Here is a 15,303-nt window from a genome sequence, read left to right on the forward strand (position 1 = left end):
AAACAATATATTATTTTATGCAACAAACTGTCTTCTTAATGACAAAAACTGAACTCATGGTCTTCACTTGTGTTGTGAAGTCTTCAATGAGTAGGTCTGAGTATATCGCCCGCTGACAAAAAAAAAGCTAATTTAGATTTTAAGAAAAAATTTAGTGGAGATACCCAAACAGCTATTGGCCGACAACTTTCAACATAAAATAAAGCGCAACTTTAAAATATTGGAGACACTATTGACAAAAGTTAAAGCTAAAATATCGTACTTACTGCCGTACACGTTGCACCAACTTATAAGTCGCATCAGTCCAAATATTGCTAATGAAGTGGAAAAAAAAAAAGGTTGCTTCGCTATATAAGTGGGATCTATTATGCGTTACCGCTGACCTGGAAACGTGGGCCGGTGCCAAAAATCGATTGGCTGCCAAATGGAAGCCATGGGAGCGTGCACAGAAGGACTTTAACAAGATTAACACTTAAAACAATTATGTTTGCTCGAAATTATAGTAAAAGTGTGCCTCAGTTGAACTTATCCTTAATAAATGCACTTTAATGGTCAAATCAGCAAATGTATGCAAAATGGTGCGACTTATACGCCACAAAATACGGTAACTACTATGGCATGTAAACAAATTTTTTTCATTACAACAGTGCAGTTTAAGCTTTATTTTGAATAACTAGACGGGCACATCACCTCATGGCAAAAATACAAAGATTTATTTAAAAAGGAAAAACAAAGCTCTCAAATAATACTGTTTATTCCTTAAAAACAAGTGTAGTAAAAATGTGTCTTGGGCGAGCCCTTCTCCTGGAGGCGACGATACGTCAAGTTGCATGCGGACAAAGCCCTAACATTTTTAAACACTAGAGTCAGAACAAAGCGTCAGTAAAATAGAGTTAATGTTGGCTTTTAAACCACGTTTTCAGAAACCAGCACCAGTGTTTTGATTTACACCTTGTAGTTTTACAGTACAGAAAAAAGTGAATACAAATATGCACAAAGTTACACAGAAATTCTCCTGTTCCGTTTGTTCCCTAAAAATATACAATATAATGCATAGTTCAGCAATAATCCTCCTCTTTCCTGACAAAGACTGGAAATATTCTCTGGGTCAGTAGGAAAAATCTAAGGGAGGGAAACAAATATCTATATAAATATTTTCTGTAATATGCTCCTAATCCCAAATTAGGCCAATCCAATAAGGCTGTTTTACTGTAAATGTAATGAAGATATACAAAGTAGAGAAATGAGTCCACGGGAGCATCTTCTGCAAGTTTTTGTACAAACGTCAGAGAAGCAATGAAGAACTGTAATGCCCTTGAACTGTGAACAATTCTTATCAAGCAACTTTCATAAAACACAACAAATGCATTTGAAACCCATTTCAAACAAACATTTTAAAGATTTCAAGTGGTAGACAAATTCAGCCACAGGTTGTTAACGTTACTCGAGTGTTTGCTTGATATGTTTGAACGTATTCAAAGACTGATTGCCTGGTTACTGTGGTTTCCAGGTGGTTTTGGATGTAGGCTTACCACACAACAGTAACCTCTATAACTTTACAAGAATCACTGAATAAATGACATTTTGCTTCCTTTATTTAAATAAAACAAGAACACATCTTACTGCTTCTATAGTGTCAATAACCGTCTTTAATTTAAAAATCTTAAATTCAGTGTAGTTAGAACACTAAAAATGTTAGAATTCAGATTTTGACGTGTAAGTGGTGAAGTTGGTAACGTTCTCCGAGTCTGAAAAGGCTTTAGTGTGAAGTTAAAGAGCGATCAAAAGAACATGGCAGCGTAAACCAGTGAACAAGTCAACCCCACTGCGACATTTGTACCAGTCTCGTGTGATTCGTAAACCTCTAGTGAATGGGATGTGTGAGGTTTCCTCTCAGCAAAAGATTAAAAACAGAAGTCACAAACAAATTGAAGGTTTTACATAAACAATGAGGATAAATATAAAAACTGATACAACAAAACTGCTACAATAAAGGATAAAATACAGTGGAGGAAGGTATACATGGGGTTTTTGGAAAGAGTCTTTAAACTTTGGCAAATGGAGCTCACACGCGATGCATTTGTGTGTCTTGTTAGTGTTGGAGACCAGATGAAGAGGTGGACAGAATGCCACTGGTTATACTGGTAAATGGTTTTTCAGATTCAAGCCTTCACATGAAGCCAGAACTAAAGAGAGAGAGAGAAAAACAGATGAATTGATCAATTGAAATGTCATTTTGTGGCTCATATTAATTTTTTCTAAATATGGCATCATATCAAGGTGTGCATTAACCCCATGAATCTAGATATTTTTTCACCCTTGCAACATTTGTGGAGCATGATGAGCCTATCCAGAAAACATAAGCAGAGCTGTTTACTTCTTGCGGTCCTTGTCTTTCTTGCCGTTGACGGTGAGGCTCTGGGCCTGCAGGAGTTGAGCTGCGGCCCGTCTCTTCATGAAAGAACTCTGGTCCTCCTCCAGAAGCCTCTTCTTTTCCTCCAGAGCTGATTTCTGTTCTGCATGCAGGCGCTTCAGCTGCTCAAAACGACCCTGCAGCTAAAACAACAACAGCCCACAGCACCAATTATCACTAAACCAAGTCTTGTTCACTCTAAAACACGTTTATTTAGGAAGAACAAAATGTTTTAATACAAGAAAATATGCGCTACACAATTTATCCATTTATTAATCTGGAAATATGAGTGTATAAGATGAGGTTAGTGAATGCCTCTCTACAAAAGTGTACACAAAGTGTATCGAGTGGAATTATATTTTACTCGTCCAAGAAATTCTGGCACTTTTACCCAGGATTGTAGATTTCACATACCTCCCTCTCAGCTTCCTTCAGCTCTGACTCCTTCTCCTTCACCCTCTGCACAAAGATTTGTCTCATCTCATCTTCTCTCTTCTGCAGTTCTGCCAAAAACTCCTGTCGCTTGGCCTCATATGTCTGCTGTAAACTGTGGACACACGTACACATAAACGTGTATGTCAGTGAGCAGGAAGCTTTCAGTAGATACAGGTGCTGGTGTGTAGACAGTTCACCTGACAGGTTTACACTCCGAGTCAGTGTCCTTGAATCCCATTTCCTCCAGTTTGCAGCGTCTGTAAAGCTCATAGTGACGAGAGTGGGTTTGCTCTCTCAGGTCCTCCATGTTTACACAAATGAGCATCTCCCTCAGCTTCACAAAGTCGCAGTGGTGCTCGTTCTCCACTGACGGACGAGACAAATTCAGATGTTAAAGTTTTAACCATCTTAAATTATTAAGAACCACACTAACAGACTTCTGCTTGTTTTTATGGTAGACATGTGTGATCTGGTTCTGGTATACAGTATGTACAAACAGACTGATACCTTGGACAATGCCCCATGGATACTGACGAGCTTTCACCATCTTGTTGCCAACACTAACTTCCTCTGTGCTCCCTACTACAGCAAAAGGAAGATGACCCTGTAAAAAAAAAGTTACAATTATATAAATAAAAAAAAATTGGGTATATTTTAGACAATAAAACTATTTAAAGCATCCACAGTTGCAGTATATACTTCCTCCCTTACAGTTCAATCATAATTTTTCCACATACAACATAAAAAATGCTCAATATGTTTGCAGATTTACATTTTTTGCATCCTAAGAGAAATTCACATTTAATTCTAAACTTGAGTTCATGTGAACATAACTCTGTTGAATCAATATTTAACAAGTACACCACTGAATATCTGAGAAAGCTGAACATACTCCTGGATTCTGGTAAATTGGGATGTGCAGATCCTTACATTCATAGTAGTGTTGACCTTAGCCACGGTCTCATCGTCCAGCGGGAACTGGTAGATCTGCACACCATTGCTGACCAGCTCACTCATGATTTTGATCTTGAACTTGTGCAGCTCACTCTTACTGATTGTGTCGGCCTTGGCGATGACTGGGATGATGTTTACCTGCATCGAGAAAGGAGAGCATGTTTGTGATAAACAGCACTTTCTGTTTTCTGTTAATATTCAATAGAAATATCTGCAGGGTTGAGATAAACCATTCCATTAAGTTAATTAAAAAATACTTTACAAACTGAAAAAAATATAAAACTGTAACAATGTAAGACTCTTACATTGTGGTTTCTAACACAACTTTATTTTGGTTAATATAATTACACACTAAAACAGCTAAAGATGTAGTGCAAAAATCTACAAATTAACCTCCTGTTTAAGAACAGTTTGTAACAATAAAAAAGAGCAATATAAAATATTGCAAAAAGTCTAGATATTTTTTAAGCAAAGTATAAGATTTCCGAAGTGATTCAAAACTTTGGCACAGTACTGTTTAAATAAAAAATGTAATCACAAACAAGACTTGAGTTGCATTTGTTTTCTTTCTATATCTAAAATTGCTTTCCAACCCGTTTTTAGATAGGACTTATATAAATCAAGTCTCAAATGTTATTTCTGGCTGTGCAGTTCAATCCGGTGCCAAACTCGTCCCACATTCCTTTCTGTCATTTTGCTGTAACACAGAGGGGCTTGGAATGGGTTGTTGCCACTGGGCAAGTTTCTGGGCCAGACCACACAGCCGTGCACACATGCTGAACACACACTGATCCCAACAGAGAAAACAAAAAGATGCTAGGAGATCTGTTCCAACAGCTGTCGGAGTGAGTGACTGTCGCTCACTGCTGCAGCCTCAACAATTGGATCTTTCCAAGAGTATCTGTACAGTGGCACAAAAGGACAACTTGAGTGCGTGTGCGTGAGGTGATTGCAGAATTCCTTTGCTCTTTCTCCTCTTTTCACACGCAAATACAATGTTACCGCCACTCAAGAGCAGCTATACTGCGCAAACACACAAAACACAAGTTACGACACACAAAGAGCATGGGAAAGTTTCTGACCACTTTTAGAGGAATGGGGGTTGTAGTACAGCCACAAACACATTAAAACCACCACAGCATTGCTTCTAATACACTAAATCCAAGCCTCTCACTAACACACACACACGCGCGCGCGCGCGCACGCGCACACACACACACACACACACACACAACAGTTTCAACTGTTTTTATGTAATGTTTTTGACACCTTGGTTGTAATTCCTTTATTTGACAGCAAAGTGTCTTTAGTTTTCCACAATTCTTGTTTTTTTTCTCTTCTATTAAATCATGTTTGGTTCTAAAGATGACTACGGCAGTCATTTTACTCAAATTGTTACAGACTTATAGATCCAGACCTTTAATTGTATTCTTACTGATTTTAAGTTTTTTACATGCCATCTACTGACAAACAGACAAAACACTTTCCTATTTATTCAGAGCACAAAAGGTATTGATTAAGTCTACCACAGCCAATACCAACATTAAGTAAAATAAAGTGAGGCAGCATTTGCCTGCAGCTTCAATATCAATTATCTTTCTTGCTCCGAGTGTTCTGAAGCAGAAACAATGAATTTCTGAATGACAAGTGATATGATGTGTAATTTTATTAAATTTGAATTATGGTTGGATCTGTGGCAGCAGAAGACAAATTATGAGCTGGTATAAAATAAATTGTTTTTCTATGCCAATATGTGTGGTAGTTTTACTAGACTGATCCTTGGATTATTCATAAAATATTTTCAGTGTCTTAGTTTTGTCAGTACTGACTGTAGGAAAGTATAACCCATTAATATTTTGCTGAAAAAGAAATGTAGCAAAATTAAAGTGAAATAAACAAAATGTACAGCTTTCTCCACTACTTAAGATCAAATCAATAATGTTCAAACTTGTATGCTTCATCATTCCATTTTTGGCTATAGGTTTGATGCTTGATACAATAGTTGATATACCTGGATTATACCTGAATAGTTGTATACCTGGATTATTGAGCATGGACTTTGTTGTTTTCAACCAGTTTGGCACAACTGTCAACAAGGAAGAGGGCCGGCAATGGAGGAGGGAGTGTACCAAAGAGACCATCTTATCACAAGCAAAACTGGTTTGTTCCACTTTGGAGTAAGCTTCCCACTTTGGGGAAAGAATCAGTTTTGTTGTGTGTTTCCTTGACTGATGAAGCCTTCCGGACCGAAGGCAAAACGTTTCAGCACAAAAAAAAAAAAAGAAAGAAACTGTCCAGATGACCCGACTGAAAAATGTTGGATTGTATACCTGGATTATTGAGCATGGACTTTGTTGTTAATATATGATATAGTTATAAGTTGTAAGTCAAGTTCAGGTCTCTCTTGTAAATGAGTCCTTGAGGCTCAATGGGATTTACCTGTCTAAATACAGGTTGAATGAAGAAAGTTATTCTTAACTTGCACATTAAGGTTCATTATTGTTTGCTTCTTTTACTTAATGGTTGGGGTTAAATATCATCTAGCCAAATGAGTGAAAGCACACTGATAAAAAACAAAAGTGATCTTTGAAATCTATTGCGATTATTATATTTAGGAACTTGGGTTCTTCAGTAAAATAATCTAAATGTGAACACTTCCTGTCAACACAGACAATGTGGCTTATCGCTCACCTTACTGTCAAGTTTCTTCATTGTAACCAAATCCAGGGATTTAAGTGAGTGACCTGATGGGGAGATGAAGTAAAGGCAGGCATGGACTCGTGAGTCATGGTAGTTATGCAGAGAGCGCTTGATTTTTAGCTCCTCCTGAAGATAACTCTCAAACTGCTTGTCAATGTAGTCCACCACCGGCTGATAGCTAAAGGACATAAATATAATGCCGGTCAGTCATTAGGTATCTATAAGTAAAAATCATATAATGTGAGTACACCTAAAAATAAATTTACTCTTAATAACAAGCATCACAGTTCTCTCAAACTCTCTTTAGGTCATTAACTGCCACACATTAGAAATAACACACTGGCTCACACAGATCTTAAGTCACACCTTTCTTGCTTGTTCATTTGGTCTCCAAAGCCAACAGTGTTGACCACAGTGAGGCGTAGCCTGACATTACTCTCTTGCAGGTCATAAGTTTGAGCCCGCAGCTTCACTTGAGGTTCAAAGTGGGATGACTCAAAGTTCTCAAAGTTTGTATTAAATAGAGTGTCCATCAAGGTAGATTTCCCAATACCTGTCTCACCTGGAACAAGAAAAACAAAAGTTACAAAATGAAAATATAGATATTTGTAACATGAAGTTAAAAAGATTTACCAAACATGCTCATATGTCTTACTTTACTCAGACTCAAACTTCTAAGGACGTTTTAAAAGTACATGAGACATTTATAGCTTCTTCTCCTATATTCATTCTTACATTATTCTGCCAACATGATAATGGTAATTAAATCCAGTGCAAAATAGCTTTAAGATGAGATAGCAAATCACACACAAGAACGTGTTTGTACGCAGTTCAGCAAGTTAGATAAGGAAAATAGTTGTCACAAAATGTGTGCATCTTAGTAAAAATCTGTGTAAAGTGTATGACAACATACCAATGCATAAAATATTGAAGCAGAAGCCCTGGCTGATGGACTTGTTGACAAGCTGATCTGGAAGGCTATCAAAGCCTACATGACCGGCTAGAGACAAGGGCCGAGCTCCTTTATCCTGGAATAAATGACACAGGAAAAAAAAAATTAAGTTGCTGAAGTTCTGTTTCGTTTAACACATAGAATATACATGAATCAACATGCATACAGATGAGCATGTCTCTTGTAGCTGCCTGTTACAAGGAAGCAGATTGTTACCATTTTTCTTACTTGAATCTGCCAGAAACTTGTCAACAATAACAGTTTCACAGGCATAAATTGTGCCAACACAATTATTCCTAAAGTGCATTAGCTAAAAACGTGGCACAACCTATTATATATACACATTAACAATAATAAGTGTTAAACACCTAATCAATTTATTGCAATAAAGTTCTCATTTTTTTAAGTGTCCCAAGCATTTGTTTCAACTTGTAACATCATTCAATAAATTGATGGCTCAACATACATAACTGTATACATTTAACTTGTACTTAAACGCGGTTCATGACATTAAATGCTGCATGCCAGTCTTTCTCCTTCTGGTACAACTAATTTAATAAAGTAAACTAGCTAAATACTGTTGTGCTAACAAGCTAATTAGCACTCTCTCCCGGTATCCTTAATGAAAGAAGTAACAAATAAAACTTTTTCAAATGTAAGTACGCATGTTAACAAAATATGTATATCCACGCGAATTCAAAGAACACTATTGACTAATAAATTGTCTTTGTCTAAAACTTGAAAAAAAGTTTTGTTTTAAAGTTGCTAACTTCATGATAGCCTCGCGGACACTCCCTATTCAGCTGTCAGGAACAGACATTATTTTTTAAAAAACAAGAGAAAAGGAAAGCTTACTGGGTGCCTTGCAACTTCCGAAGAGGCCATGCTTTTAAATGGCAGCTTATAACCTTTATAAATTCAAGAGTATTTCAACAAAACTTGCTAAGGTCGACTTTTCTTTTCTCAGAGTAGGGTTGCCTTTGGCTCTACTGTTCGACAACAGGGCAGACGAGACCATTAAAAATAATGAGAAACCAGGAAAAACCCGTCAAAACTAAAATTATTTTGAAGCGTACTTTTAATAAAACATGTTTTAGATTAAATGTTTATAACTTTTAGTGAGTTACTATCGTAATATGTGTTCAATATTACCGCAATTACCCCTTTTTAAACAGTTGGTACAGTCTAAAGTAATTTTCCCAGGCGCTCCCAGTTCTTGTGTTACGTTCCATGCCATCAGAAAAAAAAATCCATTAAATTCGAGTTCAACACAACATAGCAATTGTTTTTCATTTTTAACAGAAATACTTTAAAATGTGTAATATATGGCTTGTTTTAATCATATAACAGAAACATTAGATCTTTTCTTCTGTTATTATACAGATAATTTTTTATTATTATTTTTTATATATTCGAGCAAAATCTTTGATTCACACATTTTTACTTAGTTACAAACCTAATTTAAGTAAATCACTGACAATATTTGGCTAGTTTTTGGATCGTATGCTTAATACATTTTGTGGTATTAAATTTATTCTGTGATCAATGTTCATCAGTTGTTAGACGTATGAGTGTCCGAGAGGCACGTGAATGCAACATAACTCTTTATAATACTCGCGTGCGACCCCTGTCGGTCACAGAGCTTTCCAATGGAGGAGAGGAGGAGGAGAGGAGGAGGAGGCCGGAGAAAAAGATGCTGTCATCCGCTGCCTTACATTGAATGAACATGGCCGTGGGCTTCTCTTTAAAAATCTGGTAGTTTAGATAGTTGTAATTTTTACGTGATTCGGGATGAAGATGGCGTCTAAGTGCACGGAGGAAACCGTGCAGGCGTTCCTGTTAGAGAAAGGAGGGAGGGTCCAACAGATGGAGCTGATCGATCATTTCGTGTCACTGCTCGGTTGTAATGACCAGTCAAACGGAGGGGTGGACTGGAAGGTGCTGGGGCGCATTGTCGACAGCGTGGGCTTCGTGGAGGTGGAGAACGGTGTTAAGTTCGTGTGTTTAAACCCCGAGTCGGTGATGCGTTCAGAGGCAGACGGACACGCTGAGGCTGAGTGCAACGGCAACATCCAGGAGACGCTGGACAACGAGCACGTGAACGGAAACCCCTTGAACACAGCAGGCCAAACAGGTGAGGCGCTCCCTCATTAACATGGATCCTGTGCTTTCTATTGTTGACATATTTGGTATTTGGATGTCTGGTTGTTTATTTATTCTTGGTTTGGCATATGAGTTGTTTAACTTTGCCGACTTCCAGTGGTAACAACCCTATTCATGCCCAAAATCGCTGAGAAAAAAGTGCAATATTAAAAATAAAATCCACTAAGCATGTTTAGACTCTTTATTTCTAGATTATAGTAGCAAAACTGCATTGAGATAAAGAATATCAAAATATGAAATCAAACATAAAAAACGTTATCTTGATCATTTGGTGCAGTTTGAAAATTTACGCTAGTAGTTTTCAGGATATATTAAATGCAATTCCATAATGTGGGTTTGCAGTCAACAGTGCTGAATCAGCTGAAAACCATGTGGAAGTCTAAGTCCCATGACTGCCATACCTGAGACTTTGCAACAAATAGCTTTAAAACCAATGACAGAATGATGTTTGATGTTTCTGCAGGAGCACAGAGTCCACCACCGACCAGCTTGGACAACAATGACAAACATTCAAATAAAAATGAGCAACCTGAACCCTCATCCCAGCCCAAGACGAGCACGGTGGCTTCTACTCCTGCAGGAGGAGGAGGAGAGGTGAGGCTGAGGGACAGAAGGAGGCGAGAGTCAGCCCCAGTTATTGCAACACAAGATCTGGATCAACCCAGCTCTGCTGGATCTCACAACCAGTCAGTGAGAGGAGCACGCAGGGTGTCTAAGGGGTCCCAGCGGGCTATACTGACCAGCTGCCTCTCTGAAGACAGCGCACTGGAAGGACTGGATGCTATCGGGGAAATAAACACGCCAAAAGGAAGTCGCAGGAATTTCATAGAACTGATGATGAGCAGTTCTCCTCAGGTAGGACACGTGGAAATGAATTAAATGAAATGATCTGAACACATAAAGACAACTCCTTGCATGTTTTTAGGTTCGGAGGTCTCTGATCAACCGTGGCCCACGTGTCCGAGACTCTGTGAGGAGCGACGGCGACTCTGCATCCCTCCTCTCCTCAGCCACTGATGAAGACTGCACCTCTGTAACCCTGGACCCGCTGGAGCACGAGTGGATGCTGTGTGCCTCAGACGGCCTGTGGGAGAGTCTGCAGTCCCTGCTCACTGTCGAACCGAGTCTCGTGGCCAAAAGAGACTTTGTAACCGGTTTCACCTGCCTCCACTGGGCAGCGAAGCAGGGCAAAGCTGAGCTGCTCTCCCAGCTGCTGGCCTTTGCCAAGGAGAATGCAGTATCTGTGAATGTAAACGTGAGATCAGGTGCTGGGTACACACCGCTACACCTGGCTGCCATGCATGGACACACACAGGTGGGTTTCAGGGAGTGGGGTGTCATGTTGTACTCACTCAGTGAACCTAAACATGATAGCCAGCACTCCTTCTGAGTCCTGTGTCACTTAGAAGTAAAAGCAAATTTATATTTGCAGAAAACTTAGAAAAATGCATTGATCTACAGTATTAGTTACAATAAGATGCAATGCAATGTATTATACTGTCCCTAAGGGGAAATTTGTTTTAGACTCGGTGTCATATTAAATACATTCACAAGATCTTTGACAAAATATTAAACTGGACAACATAAACATGGTTTGTCAGTAAAATGCAGTGAAAGATTCCCATTTAAATACATTTAAAAGTTAGTATTTGAATAATGAGGTTGTGCAGAAACTAAATAAAGTCAGCATTAAAAAAAAAACACGATAAAATGCTTTTTTGTATTTGATTAGGTATTTTACTAACTTTATTAAACAAATATCAGTTGTATGGTAGCTCTGTGATGTACTTGCAAACTGTCTAGGGTCTAATATGCCTTGCACACGACTGCTGGAGGTAAACACCAGCTTTCCTGTCACCCAGAAAGGGAAAAGTGTGTCAAGAAGAGGCAAGAATAGTAGGATCTACATAGTTATGAGCTTTTTAATATCATCCACATTATCGAGTTGGTAAAAGATTTATTCAGCCATTAAAACTCTCGGCTACAATCACACTAAATTTTAACACGATATATGTGAAATCGACTGAATTTATAGCTTGTTGTGTGTTTGAAGGTCATTTGGCCATCGAGGCCATGTTTGGATTGAAATGTCTAAAACGTAACAAATTATAGATGTACATCCAACAAATAGTTCCTGAAAGTTTAATTAAAATCTGACCTTTGGTTTGTAAAATATTTTGCTAACACACAATTGACTCCATATAATTTAATATGGCAAAAAAAAAAAAAAAAAAAAAAAATCTTGTCTAGTTTATAAATACTCAGAATATATGTTAGGGATTAGTCTCAGCTGCTACCACAACATACTTTAGCACAAAATCTGTGACCTTGATTGAGATGTAATCATTTTTTTTTTTTTTTTACATTCAGTTGACTGTGGCAGCCATCTTGATTTGGGTTGACTTTTTAAAATCTATTTAGATGTACTTATACATCCAGTGATATGGTTTGAGATATTTTGCTTACAGATAAAGGAACACACTGACATAGAAAAAGTATTATAGCTTCCCTTTAAGTCGCAGGTTATACTTAGACTGGAGCGTTTGATGTTTGAATGTGATGTGCTTTGATTGGCAGGTGGTTCGTGTGCTGCTGTCAGACTGGGGAGCAGACCCTGAAGCTCGAGATTACAGCGGCAGGCGGGCCATCCAGTACCTGCCTCCACCACTGGCAGCTGACCTGGAGAAAGAGGGCGTGGTTTTATCACCAGGGCACAGGTCAGATGCTGAAAACATGAGCAGCAGCAGCAATGGAGGGTGGGGCTGGAAGCTGCCCAAAGTCCTCCAGGGCAACCTGAATCCACTGCGACTTCTGAACTCCCCATCAGAGGACTCAAAGGGGACGGAGAAGACCAAGGGGGGCTTGCAGAGGAAGTCATCCCTGAGCCGGCTGAACGCACGGCTGCATCGCGGGCGCCACCGAGCCCAGATCATTCACAGCGCCTCCTTCAGGGACACGGGGGAGGTGGGAAGGGGGGAGGAACTCCCCAGGAGTCCTCTCCGAACTCGGCCACTGTCCAACCTGTTCGGATGAAGTTACACCAGCTGTGTAGAGATGTCAGCCAGACACGGTTACCTTTTATGATCTGACACGTCAGATTTTCATGAAGAAATCGATCAATGCAAATATTAGAAAACCGAGATGACAGAAATATTTTATATTGTAGAAGTTTTCAAGAAGTATAAGGTGGTTTTTTGTTTTTTTTCCCTAAAGTATTTTTATTTTGTTCCTAATGCAGTCGTTATTTTTTGTTTCTCACAAAGAGGGCACGGTTCATGTAGCATTTTATTTCCAGTAACGATACATTCACGAAAAAACATCTTTTTTTAATTTATTTTTATTTATTTAGTTAATTTTTCCTGATGGATCAGGAGTCACTTAAAACATTCCATTAGACATTTTGTAGTGGAAAGATGTTCACCTGCTGAAGCACCAGCATGCAACAACGAAGGAAGTTTTCACAGTAGCATGGCGTTACATTTCAGAGCCACTTTGACACCTTACTCTTACTCCAAACCACTTCCTTTGTTGGCAAAATGATATATTTATCGAGTTCGGGTTTTACATCCCAAGTTCCTGGTGCTGACATTTTTTATTGTCATTTTCTGTAACATGAACTAATGTTTTATTTTCTAAGTAGCACAATGATTCCATTTTCTTATGTGGATCAGTCCGGTACAGTCAACTTGTTTGCACTTGTCACTTTAAAGTTAGTGGAAGTTAAAAGTACTATTTAGATTGATTTCTTTCCTGAACCTTTCACCTATGTTAAGCTATAGATGCCACGGAAAATGGACCACAAAAACACATTTTGAGAAATTTTATTTTTTCTAGAGCACTGAGTTTCACAATAAGGTTGTTTAACAATGTTGTAGCACACAAAACACAATTTCTATTATTATTATTTAATTTTTTTTTAATTCTTTTTTTTAGTAAAATGTCCATGTTTTCTGACAGACATTTTGTTGGTATGGTCACACCTTTGTTGTGGTGCTACACACTTCTATCGAATGCTATTTTTCTTGTTCTTTTTTTAAACATGACGGTTTTCAGTAAAATATGCTTCTCTCAACATGAGTTTGTCGTGTCGGCTGATTTTACATCGTAGATATCATACAGATCATTGATTTTAGAGTATATGGATATTCAAGAAAAGCTGCTTGTGATACTGACTGTAAGTTCTAAAATATCCAACTTTGCACATTTAAAATCACTGATCATTTTTGATATTGACATTATAGGATGTCCAGAGTCTTCTATATATTGAGCCGAGCAGCACTGATGGACTTCCTGACTTGTTTTCCTGAATATGTGAACCTTAAAATCTCAACCTAGACTTTCTGAATGTTCCCTTTGTGTTCTGTAGCATTTGTACTTAAATCAGAGGACTTTGTGTAATTGTATGAACGCTTTAAATGTAAAAATGTATGAAACCGTTGTACTTTCTCAACTGCATGAAATGTAAGCGCTGTCAAAAGTTTCTTTGTCAGTGTTTGTGAAATATTGTGAATTTACTGTGTAATTATTGTTCATGAGACTTTTGTTTCCTTATATTACATGTGAAATAAAGCAATAATTGTGTGCATGAAAGTAAACGGTGAATTAAACTTTTACTGCCACAGCAACTTAACCTGTGTAGACTAATAAATTAACAAGTCTGTGACAAAATAGGTGCATGTTTCAGTCTAAAAGGCTTTCTGTAGTAGAAAAAAATTAAGTTACACATGAAAAAAAAAAGTTACACGTGTATTTCTGATTTGGATGTATCGGACCATGTGATCTAAATTATCTGCTGATCCTCCTGACTTTGATTGTATCTGGTGGGGCTGAATAATCAGTCTGATGACCTCCAATAACCAGCTTTGGTGCATTTACAGTAAATCCCAAACTTCCTGTTTAAACATGGCTCAAGACAAAATTTTCACTTTGCACCCACAGATTGTGTTGGTGTACTTATGTACTTTTACGAAATCCTCATAAAGCTTGTTTTAGGGAGACTATCATTTCCTTTATCTTATTTCCAAAGCACTTTAATTTATTGATAATAATGGGATGTCAAATATAAAAAAATTGATTTCTTTATTGCATATTTGGAACTCGACAGCCCTAAGACAGGAGAAAATAGGAACGTGTTTAAAGAGAGACTTGGCATTCAGAAACCGATAGTATTAGAGGGTTATGGTTTATTTCCAGCAGTTTTACCCTATGGCTGAAATCAAAAAGATAATTTTACATCTGATGACATTTGAGTGGATTTATTCTACACTTTTACTCAATCAAATCAACAAACAGAGACTACATTCTAAAGTCATTTTCAGCATTTTAAAACTGGATCTCTTCTGGTCTTGTTGCACAAATTTCATCCAACAAGACATGTCATTCACGATAAGCCTTTTTTTATTTCCAGAGTTGCCTCAGGCAGCCTGCCTGTTTGATGACTGCTGATCAGGACTAAACAGAGAGGCTGTCTGACTGCAGCCACTGACCTACATACACACTGAGAGGAGTAATGCCTGTTATGTAAATTCCTCTGCCATCTTTTCAGGGAAATTGTGCCAACTTCTTTTGCTCAAAGTCTTGTTGGACTACCAGCACATTCTCTTCTTTTCAGACAACATAGTTATCACAGTGATGATAATATTCATAAAATGCTCAGTGTACCAGCAATACCAACAAACATCAAGCC

At 38.0% G+C, this 15,303-nt stretch overlaps 2 protein-coding genes across 2 annotated transcripts; one reads left to right on the forward strand and one right to left on the reverse strand.

Moving 5' to 3' along the window:
* Nucleotides 1-1,848: 1,848 nt before the first annotated feature.
* On the reverse strand, nucleotides 1,849-8,449 carry sept10 (septin 10). The gene is made up of 10 exons (XM_037686370.1): nucleotides 8,310-8,449; nucleotides 7,416-7,530; nucleotides 6,869-7,064; nucleotides 6,494-6,680; nucleotides 3,779-3,940; nucleotides 3,356-3,452; nucleotides 3,046-3,214; nucleotides 2,828-2,960; nucleotides 2,378-2,556; nucleotides 1,849-2,186 (listed from the first exon to the last, which is right to left on the reverse strand). Exons 1-10 carry the CDS (start codon nucleotides 8,337-8,339, stop codon nucleotides 2,171-2,173), a joined length of 1,284 nt encoding a protein of 427 aa, XP_037542298.1. The 5' UTR covers nucleotides 8,340-8,449; the 3' UTR covers nucleotides 1,849-2,170.
* Nucleotides 8,450-9,096: 647 nt separating this feature from the next.
* On the forward strand, nucleotides 9,097-13,070 carry sowahca (sosondowah ankyrin repeat domain family Ca). The gene is made up of 4 exons (XM_037686371.1): nucleotides 9,097-9,588; nucleotides 10,081-10,472; nucleotides 10,543-10,932; nucleotides 12,195-13,070. The coding sequence occupies exons 1-4, from the start codon at nucleotides 9,246-9,248 to the stop codon at nucleotides 12,648-12,650; spliced, it is 1,581 nt and encodes a 526-aa protein (XP_037542299.1). The 5' UTR covers nucleotides 9,097-9,245; the 3' UTR covers nucleotides 12,651-13,070.
* The last annotated feature ends 2,233 nt before the right edge of the window (nucleotides 13,071-15,303 follow it).

Source organism: Nematolebias whitei, chromosome 13 (assembly GCF_014905685.2).
Source record: "Nematolebias whitei isolate Nwh7 chromosome 13, NemWhi1, whole genome shotgun sequence".
In the NCBI taxonomy this organism is placed as follows: domain Eukaryota; kingdom Metazoa; phylum Chordata; class Actinopteri; order Cyprinodontiformes; family Rivulidae; genus Nematolebias; species Nematolebias whitei.